Source organism: Carcharhinus amblyrhynchos, chromosome 29, assembly GCF_965287045.1.
Source record: "Carcharhinus amblyrhynchos chromosome 29, sCarAmb.v2.hapA, whole genome shotgun sequence".
NCBI lineage: Eukaryota > Metazoa > Chordata > Chondrichthyes > Carcharhiniformes > Carcharhinidae > Carcharhinus > Carcharhinus amblyrhynchos.
This window is the reverse complement of record NC_137352.1, coordinates 11,743,430-11,767,743: the sequence shown is the minus strand read 5'-3', so window position 1 is coordinate 11,767,743 and position 24,314 is coordinate 11,743,430. Positions and strand designations below refer to the sequence as shown.

At 40.0% G+C, this 24,314-nt stretch overlaps 1 protein-coding gene across 1 annotated transcript in view; it reads right to left on the bottom strand.

Moving 5' to 3' along the window:
- The window catches only part of LOC145359758 (serine/threonine-protein phosphatase 2A 65 kDa regulatory subunit A beta isoform), a 50,517-nt gene that overhangs the window by 6,134 nt on the left and 20,069 nt on the right, over positions 1–24,314 (bottom strand). Inside the window, exons 6-12 of the mRNA XM_080214523.1 lie at positions 22,527–22,682; positions 21,489–21,603; positions 18,261–18,331; positions 15,565–15,699; positions 13,354–13,527; positions 8,510–8,570; positions 1,305–1,459 (exon numbers count right to left, since the gene is read on the bottom strand). Of these exons, the coding sequence (XP_080070649.1) occupies positions 1,305–1,459; positions 8,510–8,570; positions 13,354–13,527; positions 15,565–15,699; positions 18,261–18,331; positions 21,489–21,603; positions 22,527–22,682 (867 nt within the window). The remainder of the gene's footprint in view (positions 1–1,304; positions 1,460–8,509; positions 8,571–13,353; positions 13,528–15,564; positions 15,700–18,260; positions 18,332–21,488; positions 21,604–22,526; positions 22,683–24,314) is intronic.

The window sequence follows — 24,314 nt, the reverse complement described above, 5'->3', positions numbered from 1 at the left end:
AAATAACAGAAATAATAAGTTAAGGAAATCTGATAGCATCGATAGAAATTTGATAACCAGTATGCCCAGGGTCACTAGTTTAAAGAGCTATAGTTTATTAAAACTAAACTATGCTTTCACTGAATCATACAGCATAGAATAGGCCCTTCGGCCCATTGCTTCCAAACCAACACATTAGAAACACCCGAACTCCTACCTAATCCCATCTGCCAGTACTTGGCCCTCAGCCCTGCATGTAACGATGTGCTATGTGCTCATCCGGATACTTTTTAAAGGATGTGAGGCAACCCTCCTCCGCCACCCTCCTAAGCAGCGCATTCCATACCGTCACCATCCTCTGGATTAACAAAAGGTTTCCCTCACATCCCTCCCTAAAAACTCTTGCTCTTCATGAACCTATGTCCCTTCGTGAATGACCCTTTAACTATCTGCTCCTTATCCACTACGTCCATGTCTCTCAGTCCTGTACACCTCGATCAGACTTCCCCTCAGTCTTCTCTACTCCAAAGAAAACAACCTAAGCTATCCAACCTTTCATAATAACTTAAATGTTCCATCCCGTCACATTTTCCTGCAAATATAAAATTGCAATTTAAAAATAATGACGGTTTACATTTATCAACCTTCCTTTTCTTGTATTTAGCTCTGTATTACAAATCTCCATAAACATTAAGAACCACCTTTATATAAATCCTGGCAGGCATATGGAAAGTGATGAAATGTCTCTCTCATTAGTTAATTGCACTAAGACAATCCAAAAGCAAAGCGTCCATCTGGGAAAAAACCCAAGAAAGACACTTCATAATTGAGCTTTGAACTTTTCTTTTGGCTGATGGGGCAGTGGTTTAAGGGTTGCAGCTTGGCAAACTGCTGCCCCCTCACACTGGCAGTGCATCAACACTGGCACAGCAAGTTGGCATTCCACAGAGTGACACACATTGATGGATAGGTTAAACATGGTTAACTGATTAGTGCAGATCCTAAATACATGGATAGAACAAGACACTACAAAATTCCTACATGGATGTTAAAATAGAATATATCACTGGGTTAAAACCCTGGAATTCCCTTCCAAATGGCACTGCAGGTGTTCCTACAATGCATAGACTGCAGCGGCTCAAGGCAGCAGCTCACCACCATCTTCTCAAGGGTAATTAGAGATGGACAATAAATGCTGGCCAAGCCATCCCATGAACAAATAATACATTTTAGAACTTAGAAAATACATAACCCATACTGAACTAACTATTTTTACTGTATAGAAATACTGTAGTGTTTAAAGTTTTGAACAGAATTATACTCACATTAATGCAGAACAGTGTGGTCATTCTATGAAGGTAGTTGGGATCACTAGCCATGGCAAGGACTTTAGGCACAATAGTAGACTCAGCCCAGTCTTTGCCAAACTTCTCCACCAGCTTCGTCAAGTTGTTTGTAGCAGCCTCTCGAATGGCATATACTGAAAGAGTGCAGAACTCATAAATCAACCAGTGATCTGAACTGACCAGACACAGTTGTTACTGTGAATACAAAAGGATTAGTTTCCTAATTGTAGGGCCCACATTGCCACCTCAGATCATTAACCTGTTCAATATAAAGAGATAAAAATATTCACACCACTTAGAAAGTAAAATGAGTTAAAAATAGCCTATTACACCACCGCTAGAAATTGCTCCAAAAATGCGTACAGCACACAAATGAATCAACAAGGCTCAAACTGGGTTGGTACAGTGCTGCCTCACAGCAGAGACCCGGGTTTGATTCCCAGCCTGGGAAACTGTGTAGAGTTTGCATGTTCTCCCTGTGTCTGCATGGGTTTCCTCCCACAGTCCGAAAGACATGTTGAGTCAGGGGGTTAGCAGGGTAAATAAGTGGGGTTATGGGGCTAGGGCCTGGGGTGGAATTGTGATCAGTGCAGACTTGATGGGCTAAGTAGCCTCATACTGCACTGTAGGGATTCTATGAAAAAATGAACACAGTGCAAAACCATACTTAATATATTAGAAAGCAAACAGCGGATTCAAGAGTGTGTGTTATGAAAATGGCAACTGTTCAAACATCTCCAACTGGAACACAAAATCCAACATAACTTTTATCCAGGCAGAAGAGATTCAAATCTAATTTTTGATCAGGATCTTTGGATTAAAACATGCTCCTGAAGTAATTATTTTTAATTAAATGACTCCTGCCCATTTTGAGGAATAGATCCAAGAGCAGAGCTATTGGCATCATGGAAAATATTTTGTTCCACAGCTTTCAACACAAAAATCATACACTCTGCATCAGATTTATGAAAATGAGGACAAATCTGAATACTGGCTCTGCATCACCCCGACTGCAAAATGTCTCTTCACTGATAATATTACATAAACTATCACATTTAACCAGCTAAAAGGTTGGGCAATATTAAAACGTTCTCATATGAAGAAATACATCTCAGCTTTTAAGCTCAGGAAGGGCATCTAGCATCAACTGAATACATAGCTTGTGTAGCTGTCATCCACGAAGTGTAATTGATAACTGCTTACGTGCCTGTTACAAAACCACAACCCTGTCTGGGTACACAATGTTCTTCTCACTCTACTCCTGTCCCCAAGCTGACAGAGGTAAATAGATATCATCAACAAAATCATGTTTCACTGACACATTTACACCCAACGAGTGGTACAACTGAGGGGGTTAAAAAAAATCAATTATTTTTAAAACCGGAATCAGCGAATTCATGTAGTCAGATCTTGTTACAGGCTCCGATCAATGCTGGCACTGCTTCTTTCATACTGAGCATGCACTTGTCACAGTTATAAAATGCCTATCTGCATTATGTTAACGTACATGGCTTAATCAAACCAGCCACTTCAGAGGTAAGGAATATTTAACCGATGGCTGCAATTCCAGTCAAATTTCAGAATTCTGTTAAATGGTTTCGGCCTCGGATTTAGCAGTCACAGTAATTTCTGCTACATCACTGTGATCTTGAACAGAAGGCTGCCAAGAAAACCCACGCCCCACTAAGATGGCAGAAACGCTTCAATAATTTCCAGAGTAACCCTGTTCCTCTGTGCCAAATCCATCCTGTTAAATGGATTTGTGAATAGACAATTGTGGTTGCGTGAGATTTGTGAATGGGACTTTAAAGTAGCTTGGCTGCAACTGTCCCTCTTCCAGTGGGAGGACAACCACCAGGCTGGGCACAAAGTTCAACAGACTTCAGATTTATTAAAGTTAGCATTTGTTGGTTCCACATGGAAGTCTTGGTATCTCCAACAGACAATGCTTTGTTTTGCAGGGTGATGCTGACATGGGTGTCCAGGCTTACCTTACCTGCTACCACCCTGTCTGTTTATGTTGTATTAACGTGCTTCAGAAGTCTAAATTTTATTCAAAGTTAGCCAAATAGGACGCGAACAATGGAGCAAATGGTTTTTTTTCTTATTTCTACATTATATTCATAGAATCACAGAAGCCCTACAGGTGCAAATGGAGGTCATTCGGCCCATCGAGTCTGCACTGACAACAATCCCACCAAGGCCCCATTCCCATAACCCCATGCATTTACCCTACCAACTCCCCTGACACTAAGGGGCAATTTAGCATGGCCAATCCACCTTACTTGCACATTTTTGGACTTTTGGATTTTTTAGGGCATGAAGTATGTAATTTTATATGAAATAAGTTCTTAAGTATAAATGAAGCAAGATACAGGGGCTAGTCATATACCATTTGAGACAAACTTCCGTTCATAAAAGGGACGAGGGGGAAGAATAGTTTGTTTTATTTCATATGCCCAAAAAGAACAACATTTCAGGTAGGAATAATTGTCTTTTCCCATTGCGAAAATACTAGTACAGATTGAGAAATATTAAATGTTTAACAAGTTATTTCACAAATGGCTGCAGACAAAAAGGGAGGGTATGCTGATCTTCAAGGCTGCTCTTTTAAAATTATTTCAAAGTTATAAAGGATGTTGATCAAATGAATTAATTTTTTCCCTCACTTGTTTGAAAAGGATATTGAGGTGACTATAGAACATATTGTGGGAAATGGCCTGCATACAGTCTTCCACAAGATAATTTCATTTAGGGTTGTCAAGGAAACAATGCTTCAATTAAATTATCTATTGGTGCCTGGGTGTTAGATCACATATGCTCTTGTTCCTTCTTTCAAATTAAAACTCTGCTTCTGTTCACAGTAAGGTCCCAGCTATACACAAGGCTGAGATAAATTGGTCATTAACCCTTTCAGGATTTAATATTTTCCTGCACCAATAACAAGGAAGGGGGATTGTTATGAGCCATCCTTGCCTGCGGCATTATTATATTTCAGAAAGGGTTCAGAATTTAAGGGTGACCTGATGAAAATTTACCATGAATTTATAATAAAGAAGTTAGCATGCTATAATTCTGACAATCAAAAAAACCACAAATTGTATTCTGCAGGTCAATATTTTCTTTCAGATTTCATCGCAATATTCAGTGAGCAAATTCTGCACTTGCAGAATTCCATAGGTGCAAACAGTTTGGTGATTCAAAGTGTTCAAGAGGTTAATCTTTGAGAAAATTATTTGGCAAAAAAACTACCAAATTTGAAAATGAAGTGTAATATCACACCAAAAACTTCCAGTCATTTGCACAATATTGCAACAAACACAAGAGAGGTCTGCTTCATAAGACCATAAGAAATAAGAGTAGAATTAGGTCACTCTGCCCATCAAGTCTGCTCCACCATGCAATCGTGGCTGATACTTTTCCTCATCCCCATTCTCCTGCCTTTTCCCCATAATCCCTAATCTCCTTATTAATCAAGAACCTATCTATCTCTGTCTTAAAGGCCCTCAATGACCTGGCCTCCACAGCCTTCTGCAGCAAAGAGTTCCGCAGATTCACCGCTCTGGATGAAGAAATTCCGCCTCATCTCTGTTTTAAAGGATTGTCCTTTTTGCCTGAGGTTGTGCCCTCTAGTTCTAGTTTTTCCTACTAGTGGAAACATCCTCTCCATGTCCACTCTATCCAGGCCTCACAGTATATTGCAAGTTTCAATAAGATCCTCCTCCCCCCCCCGCCCCCCACCTCATCTTTCTAAACTCCAATGAATACAGATCTCAACTGTTCCTCATACGACAAGCTCTTCATTCCAGGGATCATTTTTGTGAACCTACTCTGGACCCTTTCCAAGACCAGCGCCTCCTTCCTTAGATATGGAACACAAAACTTCTTCCAGCTACTTACAATAACACCCCTTTAAGGTTCAACAGTTACATCTATTATTAAACTCAACACCCTAGAGGAAAATAAAAGCAGAATCAAATACTTCATCAGAAATATTTTCTCATTATATCTCATGGCTATGTATCCAGCTTCCAGTGCTGATTTGATTTGTCACATGCATTGAGCTAAGTGAAAAATATCATTTCTTGCGCACTGTACAGGCAAAACTTACCATTCATAGAGTACATAGGAGAGAAGGAAAGGACACAGTGTAGAATACAGTGTTGCAATTACAGATAGGGTGAAGGGAAAGATTAACTTAATATATAACAGGACTGTTCAAAAGTCTGATGGCAGCAGGGAAGAAGCTGTTCTTGATTCGGTTGGTAAGTGATCTCAGACTTTTGTATCTTTTTCCTGTCGGAAGAAGGTAGAGGACAGTATGTCTGGGGTGCTCTTTTTCCTGACAGGAGGAGGTAGAGGAGAGTATGTCTGGGGTGCGTGGGGCCCTTGACTATGCTGGCTGCTTTCCCAAGGCAGCAGTAAGTGCACATGGATTCATTCAACATTTGCAAATCAAAACAGATACAAAATCCATATAGACTACACTCCCTGGATCACGCTCAACAACTCATGTAGCCAATTACAGTTTTAATTTTAATTGAAAATCAAAATGTTTAAAATAGGGCATGGCAGTACAAATACGTTGGGACAACCTGGGATCCAAGTGGTTTACCTAGTCTGAGAAAAGACTGCAGTCACTGTATGTCATTCGTTGTTTCTTCACCAAGGAGGGCAGCCTACTTCCATATTTCTTTCAAGACTGTTTGAATCTGCCAATTGCAGAGAGACATGAGAACAAAGGCAGCCCTCACTCAGAGGCATGTTTTGGAAGCAACTCATCTCTTTCTTGTCACTCCCCATGCTGCCCTCTAAGATTTGGAACATTGGAAGAATTACAAATATAAACCCACAGCTCTCTACAGCATGGTACACTGCTCTCACATCAACACATTGCAGGAACAGATTGTGTACAACCCTCCAGTTTGTCTTTGAGATATTAAAGTAGTCTTGCATTAATTCCACAGAATCATATGAACTCCCAACATTAATTTTCCAATTAGGCCAATAAGAGGATGGAGGGAAAAAAGTGTTTATTGTTTGAAACAAAGATTTTTAAAAAAAATCTAAACAGGGACTTATGTGAAAGCTGCTGTCCTGCACGTCCCCTTAGTCTTGTTTACTGTTCTGCAAAGTGCTGATCTGTCAAGACTCCTTCCGGGCTGCCTGCAAATCCATTCGTCCAGTATGGGTTACTGCCAGTATCTGTGACACATTCCACAAAGAAAGTTTGCATGTTTACTGTAAATTAACCTTACCCAAATCTTGACAAGCAGCCAACTGCTGCACAAACATTTGTCCTATGCATGGAATTCCAACCACTAGTCAGTGGTGAACTGCAACACAAGGAACGTACATCCCCAGCACTTTAAGAGAAGAACAGTTCACTGGCAACTTTATTGGTACATTCTCCATGACTCTGCCTCTATACCAACCGGAGTCGACTTGCCAACCAATTAGCGCTTTCTCCTCCTACAGTACAACACCGCTTCCTGGGTCACTGGTATTCTTGCGATTGCCCTGATGAGCGCAAGATGAAAAACTTCCAACAAACTGTCTTTTTTCAACAATATTGAAGTTCTGTACTGCCAATGACTATTTGTAAACGTAGAAATTTAATTTAGGGTTTCAGATTATCATTTTAGACTACATATTCATACTTGTAATTTTTGGATGGGATATTGCAGTAACGAACAAATGTGGAATATGTCTAATAACAATTGTTCTTTCTTGAAAAGCAAGACATATCAAGTACTTGCAAAATATGCATAAAATGGTAAAAGTACTTTTTTTTACAATGCGGGTTGTTCATTGTACAGAAATTTACAAGTTAACTGTAACAGACATTTAAGGACACGAAGTGCAGCAGGATGCATTTGGACTAACCACTTTATAGAAGCAGAAGGAATAAAAGTGGTTTTTGAGGAGAGAAAAGTCACTTGAAAAAAATAAAGCCAACTCCATAATTCTGACAGATCATTGGGTCATTCTGGAATATTCAATAGTCTTTAATCTAAACTCAATTTATTACATTCATGATTATATTCTCTTAAACAACTGGATTAAGAACTGGAATTGATCCAACACTGCTGTCACTTTCATTATCTATTCAACTCACAACATCATGGAAAAGTTAGGGAATGTAACATGGAAACATGGTGCCAGAATTAAAATTACAGACTTCCTTTATAGAGGCAGAGTTGGACCATTAATCTATCAAAAACAGGATTTACCTGTCATCGTCCTGACATCGTCCAGATCATTTTGAAAATGGAACTCTAAATTAGGATATGCATTAGGAGTTCAACCTAATACAAGACTTGTGGGGAGGAGGTGGTCAATGATATAGATAGACATTACCAATGGTGAACATTCCATGCCCACAGATAAACTCTATGACTGTATTAACATCCCTTCAAACAATGATTGTTGCCAAAACTTAATAGTTCCTAAGCCATATAAACACGCTATATCAAAATTCTATCATAAAATCTTCACTTTGTAGCCGAGAGTCAAAGAGATTAATTAAACCTTGTAAAACTGTAAATTATACAAGTGGCTCAGCTTACGGTTAGTAACATTTCACTTCTCCAAGGAGGCCAACGTGATAGTTGAATTGCCTCCCCGAAGCCCCATATTTACTATTCCTACCATATGACTCACAAAAGTGCCCTGTTGCTGGCTAAACCCACAATCACAAGTCACCACAGCTCAAAATTACTTCGTCAGAAACCATATTATGATAAATTTATTCATTAGTCTCAAGTAGGCTTACAATCATACTGCACTGAAGTTACTGTGAAAATCCCTTAGTCGTCACACTCCAGCACCTGTTTGAGTACGCTGAGGGAGAATTTAGCACGGTCAATGCAACTAACCAGCAAGTCTTTCAGACTGTGGGACGAAACCAGAGCACCCAGGGAAAACCCATGCAGGCTCCGCACCGAGACTGACCCAAGCCAGGAATCAAACCCAGGTCCCTGGCACTGTGAGGCAACAGTGATAACCTCTGTGCCACCCTAAAATGCAAGAGGAATGAAATCTCCTCAGGTAAATCTCAGTTTAGAGAAGATTTTTCAAGAAACTAAAAATTAAAGCAGAATAAAATGACTGAGCAGATCTCAAAGTTAACTAAACAGAACCATTTTGACAACAAATGCAATGTTTCTCAAGCCAATACTCACCATGATCCACCAGCCACGTCATGCACAAGGAGTTCAACTTCTCATCAAAAAACTCTACCCCCTAAACAGATATAAAACAAAAGAATGTCACTGGCATAAATGCATCACTTTGAAACTCAGACAGCCTCATGCATCTCCAACTGTAGGCAAAATAATTCATGTGCTATGTATTTTCTAAACATGTTTACTGGAGCTTTTTTAAAATGTTAAAGTATTTGCACAAGACTCAAAGAACAGCAGGCGCCCAATAATTAATTTCAGTGCCTTAACGGCAGATCTGTTGGAGGAATAAGGGGATCAAACAATTTCACTGAACCCCACGACAAGATCTGTAAGAGTTTTACAAAATATACCCACTTGTATTATTACAGTTGCTTAAATTATTTACAAGAATTCATTCTGAATATCCTTAAATAAGTTGCTTAGCACCTGAATTTATTTTTTATTATTCATTTGTGGGACATGGGGTACCAGCTGGCCAGTATTTATTGCCTATACCTAGTTACCCTTGTTCAGAGGGCAGTCGAGAGTCAACCACACTGCTGTGGCTCTGGAGTCACCTGTTGGCCAGAACAGATAAGGAAGACAGATTTCGTTCCCTAAAGGACATTAGTGAACGAAATGGGTTTTTCCAACAATCGGTAATGGTTTCATGGTCATTAATAGATTCTTAATTCCAGATATATTTTATTGAATTCAAATTCCACCATCTGTAGTGCTGTGATTCGATCCTAGGTCCTCAGAACATTAGCTGAGTTTCTGGATTAATAGCCCAGCGATAATACCACCAGGCCATCACCTCCCGAGTGCAAGTAAACAAGACTTCCATCCAAGAGGGAAAAAACTTTTAAAATGGCCCTCTCTCCATAGGATTCTGCAAAAATAGTTAAAGTATCTTACTGCAATAATGCATTCCCATCAGCAATTTTGCTCATGCAACATGGCAATCAATCCAATACCTAAATGATGTAAACAATTAATATCCAGCTCTCACGAAGCACCTAGTTTTAGTATTAGTGTCACAAGTAGGCTTACATTAACACTGCAATGTAGTTACTGTGAAAATCCCCTAGTTGCCACACTCTAGCGCCTGTTCGGATACACTGAGGGAGAATTTAGCAGGGCCATTGCACTTAACCAGCACGTCTTTCGGACTGTGGGAGGAAACCAGAGCGTCCGTAGGAAAACCACAGACTCCACACAGACAGTTACCTAAACAGGGAATCGAACCCAAGGTCCCTAAAGTTATTACCTAGCACCAATATCAAACTAGGCCTCTAACAGGAGTTGCTTTTAATTTCATGACTTAAAAAAAGACTTGTAATGAGTTATTTTACTTGTGCCATATTGCTGCAGTTGCATGTCCTGTATCTCTATGCTAGTGTAGCATCACATTGTTATATTATTTGGCTTCTTTATTTTGTTTTAAACTTCGACCCAATTGATTTAAAACAGTTTTGCATCCTGGAAAGGATTCAATTACAGAGACAATCTAAGATTTTCCCAGAGTGTATGACTGCACAGTTGCATGATTCTATGATTACAGATTTCACATGGAACCCAATTAAACACTCCCACGAGTATCCATGCAGCTGTATTTTCAATTATGTATGATCTGTGTATGCTGCTTACAGTTGGGTCATATCATCCCTTTACTTATCAAGGCCTTCTGCTAAAACATGAATACTGAACAGTTATGAAAATGAACTACAAAGCACTGCATGATGGACATGAAGTTTTGCTCATCTCCCTCATAAGAAAACTTTCTATTCCACTGTCTTCATATGGAAACTGACAGCTACTCGATCTCTTAGCTGTTGTTGGTTACTTCCACAGGCTGTAGACATTATACAAAAAAGTCATCTAATGCGTAATTATTTCCAAAAATCTATGTAAGTTATTTGTCTTTTCAGTCAACATACAGCCTTGATTGTACGTGGACAAACACAGAACTCCAAGTCATTTCCCAAAATGGAAACTGGATAAAAAGTTTCTGCTCTGTGAATGGAATTTAACTGGGGTGTGGGAGCCAGGATAGTACTTTGTAGTCTATCTAGTGGTCAGTTTTTTAAAAAAATCTATCAACAGAATGGAATACGTCCACATTCCCAAGGACGTTCTACTCAGTGAGATGCTCCATGTCAAAAAACCAACAGGGCACCCAAACCCCTGATTTAAGGTGCTGTCAAAAGAGACATGAAAGCCTCAACATCAATCATGACAAGTCCAAAAGTCTAGCTGACAACTCAAAAATGGGCACACCAACTGTTGAGCAAAGGTTTGCCACTATATTGTCATGTAGTTTCATAAGTTTCAAAACAGGCACCTGCAATAGATCAACTGGCACTGCCAACAAGGAACATCGTGAGATACTTGGGGCAGGCTTTGCCTTCGCAGAATTGACTTGTTCAAAGGCTGCATTCCCATCATCCCTCGCAGACAGAAGAATGTCAACCAAGATCAGTTCTATGATGACAAGTTGACCTATGTGGATGACTTTGACCAGATCAACTGCTCTTCTGAATACAATGAGCACAGTGGTTAGCATTGCTGCCTCACAGCGCAAGAATCCTGGGTTCAGTTCTGGCCGTGGGTGACTGCGTAGAGTTTGCAGAAACCCTGTGTCTGCATGGGTTTCCTCTGGGTGCCTCCCATCACCCCGTCCAAAGATGTGTAGGTTAGGTGGATTGGCCATGATAAATGCACAAGGTTATAGGGACGGGATGGGATGAGGTGGGCCTGGGTGGGATTTGGACAGCCAGTGCAGACCCAATGGGCCAAATGGCTTCCTATTGCAATGTATGGATTCTACTTTTCTACGGTACATTAGTTCAGAAAAACGGAAACAAGCTGTGTGGAAGTTTATCAACAAACTCCCATCGGAGGTTACATTCTGGGCTGGGTTTCAGGTCCAGCTTTAAATTAAGATGAGCTTTTTTAAATATTAAAAACAATAAAATCTGTAATTACAAAATTTGCAATTACTGTAGTCTAGTGTTTCACTTTGTGACTGTTCTCTAATCTATTTGCTGTTAAAAGAAATCTCCTTGGTAATTTACACCCTCAAGAGTGAATCATTTTCCAAACTCAAGATTGCACGGGAGCACACGGCAAAGGTTTCTGTTCAGCTCTGTGCACATTACAGTGACATAAATGCTGGACAAGTAAAGGCATATCCTATCTTGAAAGGAGAAATCTTTGGTACCAAGGCAAATAAAAGTATCTGAGGCAACATAATTTATTGCAGTTACAGAAAACCAGCATTTCCCCTAATTGCTGGGCAATAAAGTAGCTAATGCTGCAATTCTTAAATTGTTCCATCACTGCAACACCTTTAATTTCTACATCCAGCCCCCAAAGATTCTAAAACAGGAACCAGCTAGATATTATTGCTGACCCAGGATTACCTCCTCAAAATCAAACCTACTTATCGCACACTGCAAATATCTAGCCGGAATTATACTGGCACTGTTAGAATCCCAACAAACTATGTATATGAATATGGCAACATTCAAATAAAGCACAATTTAAGTTCAGTGAATTTTTAAAGAGTTTGTAAAAAGAGTTGTTGCCTTTCTAAATGTTTTAAGAACCGAATGAGGGGAAGTGGAACTTCAAGTGAAATGAAAGCATCAGAATTTAGCAACACCATTACGCTAAAAAAGATCATTGAAGTGTGACCTGCTGGCTTTATTTGGTTCTATTTAAATTTACCACCTAGAGTCATAAAGGTTTACAGCATGGAAACAGGCCCTTCAGCCCAACTTGTCCATGCCACCCTTTTTTTAAAATCCCTAAGCTAATCCCAATTATCCATATTTGGCCCATATCCTTCTGTACCCATCATGCCCATGTAACTATATAAATGCTTTTTAAAAGACAAAATTGGACCTGCCTCTACTACTACCTCAGGGAGCATGTTCCAGATACCTAACACCCTCTGTGTGAAAGAATTGCCCCTCCGAATACTTTTGTACGTTTCTCTTGCCTTAAACCTATGTCCTCTAGTTTTAGAATCCCCAGATTAAACTGGAATTTTCTCAGTGTGCGCCACAGGATCACAGAATACTATCACGAAGAGGCCTTTTGGCCCATCAAGTTTGCATTGACGCATGAAAGGTCCTGATCTGCCCACCTAATCCCACATGTCAGCACTTGGCCCGTAGCCTTGAATGTTATGGCGAGCCAAGTACTCATCCAGGTACTTGTTAAAGAATGTGAGGAACCCCGCATCCATCACCCTCCCAAGCAGCACATTCCAGACTGTCACAACCCTCTTGAATAAAATAAGATTTTCCTCAACCCCTTCCACCCACCCCCCCCCACCCCGCAAAGTTCCCACCCTTCACTTTTAACTTGTGTTCCCTCGTAACTGACCCTTCTACCAAGGGGAACAACTACTCCCTATCCAGCCTATCCAAGCCCCTCAATGTTGAGCATCTCAATGAGATCACCACTCAGTCTTTCCTCCTCCAGACAAAACAACCCAAGCCTTTCCATCCTCTCTTTACAACTTAAATTCTCCATCCCAGGTAACATCCTGGTGAATCTCCTTTGCACCCCTTCCAGTGAGATCACATCCTTCCTATAACGTGGCAAGCAAAACGGCACACAACTATGACTAAGTTTCTTTTGCTGCTCAGGGAGCAAAGCCACTCAAACATGCACAAAGTCAGATCTTTCACCAAATTTTAAAAAACAAAATGAGTGAAATATATGCAAATGCATCCTTTTGAGAATTCAAATAGAGCCATTTTTCTGGAGCAGCAGAACACCTCATGTGGGGGGTATATTTTAAACAATTTGTTAACAGGTCACTATATTATTTGGAAGACACCACATACCAACTGTCCTGCAAGCAGAGGCATGTACTCTATTATTGCCAGGCGCACCCTCCACTTGGCATCTTCAGCTAACTCCACAATGGCTGGCAGAAGGGATTGAGATAGCTGGCGAATTCCTATCACTTCATTCACACAGTCCAGATTGGAGATGATATTCAAACGAACTTCAGGACACTGGAGGAGAAAGACAAGTTTACTTTACTATAAACGATGAGCTGAGCAATCAACAGCCCTTATCTCCAAAAGGCTGAGAAGAGGATGACGGTCGAGTAGAATTCGAGATGGATCAACACTCGATATTTCCTACTCTTCCTCCTTCAAGAGTTAGAGAGTCATTGTGGTTTACAGCATGGAAACAGGGCCTAAGTTGTCCATGCCACCCACGTTCATGTTATCTAAACATTCATAAAATGTTGGCCAAAAATATAGACACATGCCTAACATGTTATAAATGGGCAAATATGGGGAATTTTCTTTCCCCAAAAAGGTTCTTGGGATTTTAAGTTTTCCAAATTGAACTTGCTGCCATAGTACTTTAATAATAAAACCATTAGAAGTGAACAAAGTTTGCAGTCAGCTGCAGAAATCAACAGTAAATGTACTTTAATGAGCCACAGAAGCCTAATGGCACAATGTTAAACTGCTGAGGTACGAATTTCCCTTGATGCAAGAATTTGATGTCGTCTTCAAAACATACAGCACTCAAGTTTCCAGAAACATGGAAATCATTCTTTTGTAGTTGAAAACTATAACCTACACAAGAAATATTTGCATTGTTTCATTTGGGAATTCATCTTTCAACTGAAAGTCAGGGGGTTGTCTCTGGTTCAGGAGTTGTTATTTTAAAAAAAAATACCCCATTGGGCACCTCAATTTTCATTGTCCTCCTTTATTCAGGTGATTAACCAGTACATGATAATTATGCATTTCCCACTTTATCACGACAGTCTATCATTAACATCAAATTACCCAGCAATTCAAATTTAGCCATTTTTAAATACTTTTTGCGTGCTTCCATTTCAATTTAACACATTAGTTAAAACAACTTTCAATTAAGAATGCACATGTGGATTTTATGCATACAATATGTGAAAGATCAATGTTTTTTTTTCACACTGCTGAATTAACAAGAAAACAGGGTCCCATGTGGAAAGATTCATTTCAAGTATTCTGTAAAATAGAGAAAGCAATTTGAAAGATTTAAAAAGCTAAATTAAATTGCAACTGCACCAGGTGGAATTTTTGTATAAAACTCAATTCACTCCCAGTTTGAAGGGGATGCACTGGATTTTAGAATAGTTTTTTTTAAAGGATATTTCCTCACATCAACATGCAATCCATCTTTACCAAAAAAACAAAATTTCACTATTTAGCAGAATAAATAAATTATTTGGCACTATGGCCAGAAGGGCTCCCACGCAAGCCAATGATAATTTTATGACTGTTCTGAAGATTGGCTCTCAGGAATTAGCCATAGTCAATAAAAGGCATCTCTCTCCATGAGGGAGTGAGAAGTTGGTTAGATGTAGCTTGAGGGATACCATTCCAGTCTGGGGCAAGGTAAAGGGAAGCAGAGCTTCAAACTCTAATCCATCTGAAACTGGTATCTAACTGCACAGCTGGAAGGAATTTGTCGTGGGCTGCAGTTGTTCTTTAACTTCATTCAGCACAAATTAGAACATTTTGAAACATTACACAGGCTGCAGTTACAATCAATTAGCAATACAGTTTAGAAATGCCAGATGCATTTGTTACCCAACAACATGGCATTTAGATGGATAAGGATAATTGCCACTTCCTCCATTGATCGTTCACAATAGCCAACATATTGCATGAGTACTATTTTTACACCACATTCTGACATACCACCATACTATCACATTAAACCAGAATGCTATAACAAGATAGGCACATATACCCTCATCACCTTCAGTTTTTGTCCAAGTATAAGGCTATTCTGTCAAGTTCCAGCATTGAGATGCATGACTAATAATTATTCAAGTGGTGTGTTATCTACAATCGCTTCATGAGCAATAAAGTGACCACTTTCATTTCCACTTTGAATGACTGGTTTTTTAAGCAGTAGACAGTGAAACCGGTTTTACCGATCATGTGTGCTTAGTGTTCCATAGCAATAATTTTAGTTTATCTATTACCATATTAGTCTTCGGGAACCAGTACATCAGTTTAACTACAAAGTATATTCATTACCTCATCTTTGAGCTGAGCCAAGAACAGGGGAAGCAAGTGCTCAACCGTGCTGTCCTTGCCCAGGATGGTGGACAGACCCATAATTACAGAGGCTAGAGCTGACTTCACATGTTGGTTAGTATCAGACACAAGTTCCTGAAAAAGAAATCATATCATCACAAAATAAAAGCCGAATCATCTAATCAGAGGCTGCAGTGTTAGCCAGGCTCACATGGTGAGCAATTTATTCATGGTTAAACAGAAGGAAACTTGCATTTGTTTTATTACATCCAAGTGTGGTGGCATTCATCTCTCCATATTTCTATGATGCTAAACCACAAAATTAAAGTAAAAGTTTACTTATTAGTCACAAGTAGGCTTACATTCACACTGCAATGAAGTTACTGTGAAAATACCCTAGTTGCCACACTCCAGCATCTGTTTGGGTACACTGGGGGAGAATTTAGCACGGCCAATGCACCTTTGGATTGTGGGAGGAAACTGGAGCTCCCAGAAGAAACTCACGCAGACATGAGGAGAATGTGCAAACTCTACACAGTGACCCAAGCCAGGAATCAAATCCGGGTCCCTGGCACTGTGAGGAAGCAGTGCTAATCACTGTGCCACACTGCTGCCCACAAATCCAAAAACTTAATTAAACATGTGACAATGCACGTAGCTCCACATTAAAAAAAAAGACAATTGTTCACTTGTAGTCAAACTCAGAAAGCAAAATCTTTTAACTTTTTTTTATTTGAGCTGTTCCTGATGCTATACCCCTTTATCTTTGAATATATCATCTTCAACTTTCAACTGACCAAAATTTTCGTAATTTGAACTGAAACTGAGCAAACTGCTGAAAAATGCAAGGCGAGAAACAAACAAATCAGCCCCAAGGGAGTGTAAAGACAGAAATATTTCCCATTATCCAGACACCCATTGAAACTTGAAATGTCCAAGGAAGAGAAATTAAAAATGCAAAGTACTGGATATTGGAACAATGGCTACCACAGAGACCCATCTCTCTGTAGCAATGAGCGGTACAGCAGCACAGTGGTCAGCACTGCTGCTTCACGGCTCCAGGGACCTGGATTCAATTCCTGGCTTAGGTCACTGTGTGGAGTTTGCACATTCTCCTCATGTCTGCAAGGGTTTCCTCATGATGCTCCGGTTTCTTCCCACAGTCCAAAGATGTGCGGGTTAGGTTGATTGGCCATGCTAAAACTGCCCCTTAGTATCCTCAGATGCATAGGCTAGAGGGATTAGTGGGTGGATATACGGGTAGGGCCTGGGTGGGATTGTGATCAGTGCAGCCTTGATGGGCTAAATGGTCTCTTTCTACATTGTAGGATTTCTATAATTCATCCAAAACCTCTTGGCAATGCACATGTGAAACAGATTGATTGTGCCAATTTACGTTCTTATGGTCAAAGTTAAAGCAATTTTTCAGACCCATTGGCAGCTGCTTCCCCACAACACACAAGTTGTCAGTTCCAAGGAGACAACCTATGTTGGGTTGGAGGTCCATAAGAGCCAGAGACTCAGTGACCCAGAGGATGGGCTTTTATATCACTGAACAGGTTATTACAGAGTGAGGGCCTCGTGATAGCACACCTTCCATCACTTCTCCAGGATACACGGCATCCAGGGCCCAAACACTTCAGAGACCTACCAGCATGGTTAACCAAAACTGTCATTTCAATTTTCTCCCACAAGGGCTCATGGTCCACAACCTGCTTCAGCAATGTTCAAATCTTTCAAAAGAGCTGCTGAGGCTCCAGAACTGCAAACTGTCTAATTGCTTCTGACAGCAATGGAAACGCGCCCACTTTCCTTATAAGGATATCAAGTATGGAGGCAGCAATTAGCAGGTCACCCTCAGGATGATTGCTCCGCCAGTCTTGTTTCCAATAAATGTGGGCTTGGGACACCCATTTGGTTCAGATGTTGGGATCTTGATACCCATAGAAAAATCCTGCCCAAAGCATCTGACTTGAAATCTTCATTAGGTGGACTGGCCATGCTAAAATTGCCCCTTAATGTCAGTGGGATTGGTAGGGTAAATATGTGGGATGATGGGGATAGGGTTTGGATGGGATTGTTGTTGGTGCAGACTCAATGGGTCGAATGGCCTACTTCAGCACTGTAGTGATTCTATGGTTCTATTTCCCAGGATTGTAAAAATCTGGAACTACTCTTTTCCAACTACTTCATCCTCCCAGCCCAACCACAGACCACCTAACCATTACCAATTTATTTTCCTTTGCTCTTGTCCATTTCGTTGGCATTGTGCACTGTGGGATCTGCTCCACTGTTTCACAATTTAAATATTGAAATGCAATATCACAGCACTCCAATCTTGGAGATAATGGAGCATATTTTAATAGGTTTTTCAGATTAGAGACTATTTTGCAACAGGAGTTAGCATTTTTTCATGTAAACTAGGTTGCATGCCTCTCTGAGCCTACAAAAAAGAGCCTGTATGAGTCACTCCCTTATTAACAAAAAGCTCATAAACAGTAAGATTTGTCCAATTATTTAGAAGTTTGGTGATAAAAATGACGATGTAAAAATACCAATCTACTACTGTCACCTGCCACTCGTTTAACCTGAAAATGAAGGGATTTTGGATTTTTTTTGGAGGTGAGGTGAGTTTTAATCAGCTTTGAAGTAATTTTTAAGCTGCATAATCAGCCTGCAACTTGAGAAAACATTACCTTAACATATGGCAAGATGTGGTTCATTATGACAGTCTCTCTGCAATCTGCTGGCAGGTTTTCACAAAAATCTGCACGAAAATATAGTACCATTAAAGCATGGTTCTCACTGAAGGATTATGCAAGATACTCAGCACACAGCTAAAACACACACCCACCTGTATTTATCAGCCAAACAAAAGCACTGGAAATCTTTTAGGAGGGTGGGAAAAATACACACAAATTCTAAGGCACTAACATACATTTTAAATAGTATAAGACAGACAAAGCTGGCATTTGGAGCTTAAACATCGAGCTATTAAGGAGGCAGCAAATTGCCAAATTCCCTCTTTGTTTACTCTTGGCAAAGCTGCATCAGTGCAAAGAATGCAAATTGATTCAAATAGTGATCTGGCATCAAAGAAGAGTACAGTATCAGCTGCAGTACTGAGGACGGCTGGCAAAATATGTTGGCAGACACATCAAAATTGTTTGATTTATGGCGGTCAGCCAGATGGCTGATTCAGTGATGTTTATCAGCGTCAGCTCCACTTCCACACTAATTCACAGCAAGGCGGTGGCCATCACAAGAGTGTGATTGGCAATTAGACAATTCAAAAGAGCAAATCTAATTTATCTACCTAATTTCAAGCAACAAGATTAAAGAGACTGTGGGATAAAATAAAATTCACTGGGTAAGCAAAGCCACAGAAGAATCAATGTTTCTATTTTTTTTCATTAAGTGTTCACTTTTCTTAATATAAGGAACTTTAAATCCATCTTCTATAATGCAATTGCTGGAAATGAATATGCAAAATTGCCCCAAGAACGAAGACAGAATAAGTAATAGATATAAGAAAGCTCAGCACAAGGCTTAGATTTCCTGATGAAAGCACAATGGATAAATTCTAGAAATCTGAAATAAATATAAAAATGTAGAAGCACAGAACAGGTCAGTTCCTGCAAGTGGACAATTAATTAGTATATTAAATAACTTCCAATGAGATGACAATAGCCTGTTTCTCCAATTGGTCCATCTCAACCTCCTTTTGCAGTTCACTGCATCACTTCCAATCTCCAAACAGTTCGATTCGCTCCAAGAAATATCAGTGAACAGCCGAAGGCACTGGACTGTGTCAACATCCCGGATTTAGTACTAACGTACTCCTGTAATTGCTGTGCCCCCAACCAAGCTCTTCCAGTACAGCTACAACACTGGCTTCGACCTGACAATGTGGAAAATTACCCAGATGTGTCCCATCCACAAAAGGCAAGACAAATCTAACCCAGACAACTACCGCCCCATTTGCCTACTTTTAATCAATCATCAGTAGGAGCAATGGAAGATGCGCTCGGAGGGCTATCATGAGGCACTTACTCTGCAACAACCTGCTCACTAATAAAAGCAAAATACTGAGGATGCTGGAAATCTCAGCAGAACTGGAAACAGAAACTAAGTTAACTCTTCGAGTCAAATATGACTCCACTTTGGAACACGTGGTTGGGGGGGGGCAGTGTTTAGCACAAAACAAGAGATGAAACCAAATCATCTCAGCTGCAGAAGCTCTTCAGCAGAGCACCATCTTCAGCCATTTAAGCAATGGTCTTTCCTCCAACACAAGATTAAAAATGGTAAGTTCACTGATGATTGCACAGTGTTTAGTACCATGCTTAACTCTGCAGATACTGTCAGTAAGCCCCGCATTAAACAGATGACAATATTCAGGTTTGGACTAATAAGTGGCAATCACAGCATCCAACAACAGAGAATATAACCATCTCTCCTTGACGATTAACACTACCATCACTGAATCCCCCATCAATATCCTGAAAGTCACCATTTATTAGAAACTTTACTGCACCAACATTTAAATGCTACAGATATAAGAGCAGGTCAGAGACTGGGAACTCTGCGGCATGTTGTCTTTCATCTCCCCACAGCTTGTCCACATCTAGAAGGTACAAGTCATGAACATGATTGATTATTTCCCTCCCTCTAGTCATTATCTTAAACGTCCACTTCCTCCACATCATAGCAGCAGCACACACCATCTACAAGACGCAATGAAGCAACTAGCTGAGGTTCCTTCAATAGCACTTTCCAAACTTCCAACTTCTACCACCTAGAAGGCCAAGGACAGCAGGCACATGGGAGCACCATTATATTCAAGTTTCCCTCCATATTTCACAACATCCTGAATTGGAACTATATTGGGACTCCTTTGGTGTCACAAAGTCAAAATCCTGGAACTCCCTAATCGCACTGTGGGTGTACCTACACCACGGACTGTAGAAGTTCAACAAGATGACTCACCATCACCTTCTCAAGGGCAATAAATGCTATCCTTGTTAGGGATGCTCACATCCTATGAATGAAGGAGAGAAACATAGCAGAACGCCAAGATAAATGAAATCAGATGTGCACCTGGCAATACCAAAAATGGAAAATTCTGCTGCCTGATTGGCTCAAATGTTTCCAGCATTTTCTTATTCCACTGCAGAATTCCAACTTCTGCATAATTTCACACTGCTTTACGTTGACATTGGCAGGATTCAAAACGCCCCATCATCTCAGAGCTGCAATGTGGATGTATGCACACTGTGCCCCTCCAACTAGACACAGTAAGAGCTCTGAAAGTTGGGAAACAGAAGCCTCTCAAATCTCCATCCAGTGACAGAAGGCATGGGAGGGGGGGGGGGGGGGGGGGGGAGGAGGAGGAGGAGGAGGAGGAGGAGGAGGCACCTGTGTGACACTTAGTAGTTTCTATATAAAAACCCAATCAGGACATCACAAAGAGGGATCACAGACAGCGTGACACCCCAACGAGACCTGGTCAGCACGCATACTGAATTTTATATCTTATTGATAGACAACTGATTAGGAATTAAACAGCTTGCATCCTATAGCACCTTTCGTAACTTCAGTATGTTCCCAAGCACTTTACAACCAATGAAGTACTTCCAATGAAATGTAGTCACTGCTGCTATGTAAAAAAAGATATCAGACAATTTAGCCACAGCAAGGCAATGTTATAACAGACCAGATAGTTTAAGTTGGTGATAGTTGAGGAATAGGACAGCACATTGGATGGGGTGGGGTGGATCTATTCTGATCTTCTTTCAAAATGTACCATGGGATCTTTTAAGCCCAGATGACAGCATCATCTGATATCCCGTACTCCCTCAGTTCTCCACTAAACAAAATGGGTTAGGAAAGGAATAGGACGATCGAGAAAATTCTGAACCCACCTTTAACTTTGTTGGCTCCAGCTGCACGGACTTCAGCCTCACAGTCTTTTAGCAGGTTCTGGAAAGCTGGGACCAGGTCATTTTCTGTAATTTCAGGACCTACTGCTTTCTGAAGCTATAAGGCAAAGAGAATGAAGTGAGTGATAAACAGAAATCAATTGGGCAGATTCACTAGGATTTCCAGCGGTATATAATGATAGATCCTACATTTCCATTTTAATTTCGAAAAGAACCAGCAATATAGTGCTAAATCTTGAGCTAAAATAAGGACAGGGAATTTGAAATTGCACAGCCAGATATTTAATTTTCTTTTGCAAGATGGAATTTGTTCCCATCACCCCTTTTGGCATTGGATTTCAGATATCTTGCTACTTAAATAAAAGTTTCTCATCTCCCCACTGGTTCTTCTACCAATTATCTTAAATCTGTCCCTAGTTTCTGACCCTCTTGCCAATGGAAACAGTTCCTCTTTATTTATTCTTACCAAAAGATTTCACAATTTTTAAACACTAAATAATTTGCTTGGTCCTTCTGCCATAGAATTATTCCTAATAAATTGCATGTTCTTCCAGCATGACAGATGCAGTTACTAGAAGATTATTGTAACAGATTTGCAAATAAGATCACATTTAAAGAACTAAATTCCAAAATTGTACCCAACATCGTTTTAAAAAAAAAAGCAAAATCAATTTATTTTTTGGAAAGAAAGTCAATTAAATGAATGTAAAATTTGGCCAGCCTTTTTTTCCTCTCTCCCCATTGCCTACTCGCCAAAGCTTTAGACAATCGTTAGTACCATATTGGTACCTGAGGTTATTTTACAATCAGGTTAAACTAATCTGTATGATCTTAATTCTAAAACCTTTTAATGGAATTATGTTTTTGTGACATTTAAGAAAAATCAAAAAAATCTGTCTGGATAAGAAACATAAACCATTAAAGAAGCCTCAATTTTACACTGGGCTTTTGGGAGGGAAAGAAATTGTGCAACATTGTACTTGAACTAATTTAGTATATCTTAATGCAATTAGTACACACTTCAGAAAATTTGTCTGCCACCATATAACGAACACGCCATGATTTGTCCTCTACTGCTTGCCGTAGGGTAGGCATCACCAGAGCTTCCAGATCTTCTTGGGGCAGTAGCTGAGCGATGCTCACACAAGCCTCTACTGCCAACAATCTCACTGAATCCTGTGGAACAAAAATATTCAGAATAGTGGCCATAATGATTCCTAATTAAAAACAGAAAGTTTACAACAATAAATATTAGCAAAACAGTGATCTCATCAAGAAACTCTTTAAATGTTGACAGATTGTCATATTATTATTGCAGAATGATCACATCACCAAAGAACTGAAGTGCAATAGATCTATTTATTTTCCTACATGTTCAGCAGCATCTTACAGGGATACATGCAAATTTAAAATTAATTATATCCAAAAACACTTCTGGCAGAAGTACACTGACTTGAGTATTAACGGACGTGACTGAGACACAAAGTGCACGGTTGTTTAATGAACCACATTTCTCCTTTCACTCCTTACTGGGTAAGATCTGAGGCACCAATCATCCACCAAGTGGTCAATATTTACCAATGGATCTTGACGTAAATATTGGTAGACTCTTGACCAAGGACAAACATGATCCTGCCCTAACTTCTCATCACAAAACATGCTTCCATGCATCACTGGACAGTGACCATGAAATGGAATCGGCTAAATCTCCCACTCCTTAAACCAGGAGAACTGAAGCTAATTATACTGGCATACAGCCTGTCAACTTAGCGAGAGTTACCCAAATCAGCATCGATCAGGGATCAAACTTGGAACTTTTTTGATCTATACGGTTCACTGCTCACAGAATAAAGCTACTTAGTCAGGGGAAGCCACAAGCAGTAAAAATGTCTGAAAAAAAACAAAGTTTCCATGGTTACTACTTAAAGAACAACCAGGCAAAGGAGGGCATGTTCATCTTCCTTTCAAAGCCCTAGTAACAGAGACTAATCATTCATGCAGGTCTCCTTCTGACTTCCCAGTACTCCATTTGACAGCCGTGTAATCTATCAAACTTATACTGAGTTCTTTGTTCAAGTGGATTTTGTATGGGGGAAATTTGAACCTGGTGTAGATTAGTAAAACCTTGATTTTTCAAAACCATAGGTCTCCTAAATGCTTAAGATGCAGGTGGAAAATAACTGCATTGTTCAAATCACTTGCTGAAAAGAAATTAGACATTCATGGTAGCTGTGGGACACAAATTATATCCAATACGTAATTACAGGTACAATGTCTCAAAACTGGCATTCCCAGGACCCAGGCAGTGCCAGACCATGCACCTGGCCAGTTTGCCTGTCAGGCAGTTTGGGCCTGGTGGGATCCAGGATTGCTCAGATTGGAGTGCCGGAGAAGACAAGCACACAAAGCTGATAACTAGTCGGTGCATCACTGCACCAGTGCAGTAGCACCTATCCCAACAAGCTGTAAGTTATTTTACTCTTCTAATAATTCAAATTCACACAAGGCAGATTTAAAAGTGTCCAGTTTTCAGACATCCTTAGTTTTTGGATAACGAAATTTGAATCACTGTACTTTATATGATTTGTTGGTCTACACTGGTATCACACAACGAGGAAACAGGGTTGGACCATTCAATGCTCCTCATGAGGTGGATCAGCATGTCAAACCGAAACATTAGAGAGTCAAAAATGACGGGATGGTGCGATTATAGCATGACACATTTACATTGGCAGTTTTATTTAACGTGAACATGGAATTTATATTGGTAAAACATTTACAATAAAGGGTACCAAAAGAAAGACTCTA